The sequence below is a fragment of the Leptonychotes weddellii genome, unplaced genomic scaffold, assembly GCF_054177405.1.
Source record: "Leptonychotes weddellii isolate Sample4059 unplaced genomic scaffold, ASM5417740v2 HiC_scaffold_22539, whole genome shotgun sequence".
In the NCBI taxonomy this organism is placed as follows: Eukaryota; Metazoa; Chordata; class Mammalia; order Carnivora; family Phocidae; genus Leptonychotes; species Leptonychotes weddellii.
The window spans coordinates 1-2,732 of record NW_027814181.1 but is presented as its reverse complement, the minus strand read 5'-3'; the positions used below and the strand labels follow the sequence as shown (position 1 = coordinate 2,732).

At 49.1% G+C, this 2,732-nt stretch overlaps 1 protein-coding gene across 1 annotated transcript; it reads right to left on the bottom strand.

Annotated features, from left to right (window-relative positions):
- Window positions 1-938: 938 nt before the first annotated feature.
- Window positions 939-2,129, bottom strand: LOC102735648 (olfactory receptor 3A1-like). Its single transcript, XM_031022354.2, is given in 1 exon segment — window positions 939-2,129. A coding segment is annotated over 1 exon segment (936 nt). The 5' UTR covers window positions 2,076-2,129; the 3' UTR covers window positions 939-1,139.
- Window positions 2,130-2,732: the final 603 nt, after the last annotated feature.

The following is a 2,732-nucleotide window of genomic DNA, read 5'->3' as shown; positions in this document are numbered from 1 at the left end:
ACCCTCAGTTTGTTTCCTGCGATTAAGAATTCCTCATATCAGTGAGGTCATATGACACATGTCTTTCTCTGATTGACTTATTTCACTCAGCATAACACCCACATCATTGCAAATGGCAAGATCTCATTCCTTTTGATGGCTGCATAGTATTCCATTGTATATATATACCACTTCTTCTTTATCCATTCATCTGTCGATGGACATCTTGGCTCTTTCCACAGTTTGGCTCTTGTGGACATTGCTGCTATCAACATCAGGATGCATGTACCCCTTTGGATCCCTACATTTGTATCTTTGGGGTAAATGTCCAGTAGTGCAATTGCTGGATCATATGGTAGCTCTATTTTCAACTTTTTGAGGAACCTCCATACTGTCTTCCAGAGTGGCTGCACCGGCTTGCATTCCCACCAACAGTGTAGGAGGGGAAGTACCAAATTCTTAATAGTGATTTCTTCTGGCAATTGAATTATGAAGGGCTTGGATGCAAAGGGTGAAGATTTGACTTTCATTTTCCACTGGTAAAATTTTGTTTTGTTTTCATTTTTATAAACATAATTTCTAAGGGGAAATTTAAAATCAATGAATGATATTTCCATTTTAGAAAAAAAATGAGAAGTCCCAAAGGAAGTATAAACTCTTCACTGATAAATACCCTAGAATCTTGCAACGTAGATGGAATACTCAATGTCTCAAATTATACTGTATTAGGTCTAGAATCTTGTGTGGGATCCTTGTGTCAAAGCAAGTCAGGAGAGCTGTTTCAGGGGAAGCCAGACAGGGGGATATACTAATACTTGGTACCAAGCTGTGACTTTCCATATTCCAGTTTGGAGAGAATCTTTGCTGGAGTATTTTTAGGGACTTCAGCAGAAAATAAACAAAAGGTTCTGTCTGTAGGACCATGAGTCTCCCAGGATACAGAGCTTCCTGGGTTCCACTTCCATCTGGAGTGGAAAGGGTAGCTAGGACCAAAAGGCAACTAGCCAAGGATTCTGGTCTACAGAAATGCACACACTTTATCAGGTGGAGCCTCCTTGGAGAACAAGAAGTCTTACTTCCTAACAAAAGTCATTTTGCTCAAGGATCTAGGAAACACTTGCTGTGGTTCTACCCGTCTGACACACTCCTCATACAAGGGCTCACTTTCCTGTGAGCACCTGCCACAGAGCCCCCTGCAAGTCATGGTTCCGGAGGCTGTAGATGAGTGGGTTCAGCATAGGGCTGATGACAGTGTTGAGGATGCCAATCCCTTTGTCCTTGTCTGAGGCCTCCACTGAGCCCAGCCTCATGTAGCTGAAGACACCTGTCCCATAGAATATGCCCACCATGGTGAGGTGGGGGCCACATGTAGAGAAAGCTTTCTTTCTGCCCTCAGCAGAGTGGATTCATAGAACTGCAGCTGCCACATGGATGTAGGGGGTGACAATGAGAATCACAGGTGCACCTGCCATGAGGATACCCAGACCAAAGAGCAGCAGGTCGTTGAGCTGGGTGCTGGAGCAGGAGAGCTGGAAGAGCTGTGGGAGGTCATAATAGAAGTGATTGATCACACTGGGACCACAGAAGTTGAGTGTGGCTATGGCTACTATGTGGGTCAGTGCATTGGTGAAGGCTAAAGCCCAGGACACAGCCACCAATATCCTCTGGACTATCTGGCTCATTCAGGTGCTGTAGGTTAGGGGCTGGCAGGTGGCCAGGAATCAGTCATAGGTCATGGCTGTCAGCAGGAAGCAGTCCACACCAGCCAACTGATGAAAGAAGAAAACCTGTGTGAGGCAGGCTCCATAGGGAATTGTACACTTGTGGGACAGGAGATGAGCCAACATCAAGGGAACAGTGACAGGGATGCACCCAACATCCAGCATTGATAGACTCCCCAGGAAGAAGTACATGGGGGTGTGGAGTTTGGGCTCCACCAAGATGGCAGCCAGGATGCTGATGTTGCCTCCGACTGTGACCAGGTAGGCAAAGAGGAAGACTACAAAGACAACTGGTCGTAGCCCTGGTGTCTCCACCAAGCCCAGCAGGATGAACTCAGTAACAGCTGTTCCATTGGTCCTGGATTCTGCACCCATGGGTCCCTGAAAGGGATCAGTGTTCTCAACTTAGTTATTCATGGAAAATATATCAACTCAGCTGGCGGAGCAAGATGGCAGAGGAGTAGGAGACCTGGATTTCGTCTCCTCTCAGGAATTCAGCTGGATAGGGACCAAACCATTCTGAACACCTACAAACTCAACAGGAGATCGAAGAAAGGAATAGCAACAACTCTCTGAACAGAAAAGCGACCACTTTCTGGAAGGTAGGACGTGCGGAGAAGTGAATCCGAGGCGATATTCGGGAGGATAGACGGCGGGGGAGGGGCCTCTGTCGGCCGCTTCTGGCAAGTGATAGAACCACGGAGCACAAAATCGGAACTTTTAAAAGTCTGCTCCGCTGAGGGAAGTCACTCCGGTGGCTAAGCGGGGGGTGGAACCCTCTGGGACAGTATGGTCTCAGGACCATTGGGGTCACAGAACGACCGGGGGTGCCTGAGTGCGGCAGAGCTCCCAGGTATCGGAGCAGGGAAGCCGGCTGCAGAGGCGGAGCCCAGGCGCGGGCTCTCAGCTCGGGGTTGCCATAAACTGTGATCCGCGGCACAGTCGGGCCCCTGCTCCTCCAGCAGGGACCCAACAAGCGGCAGATCCGGGGAGACTCCCCTTCCTCCCCCGGGAGGAGCCGCGCGGGAGTGC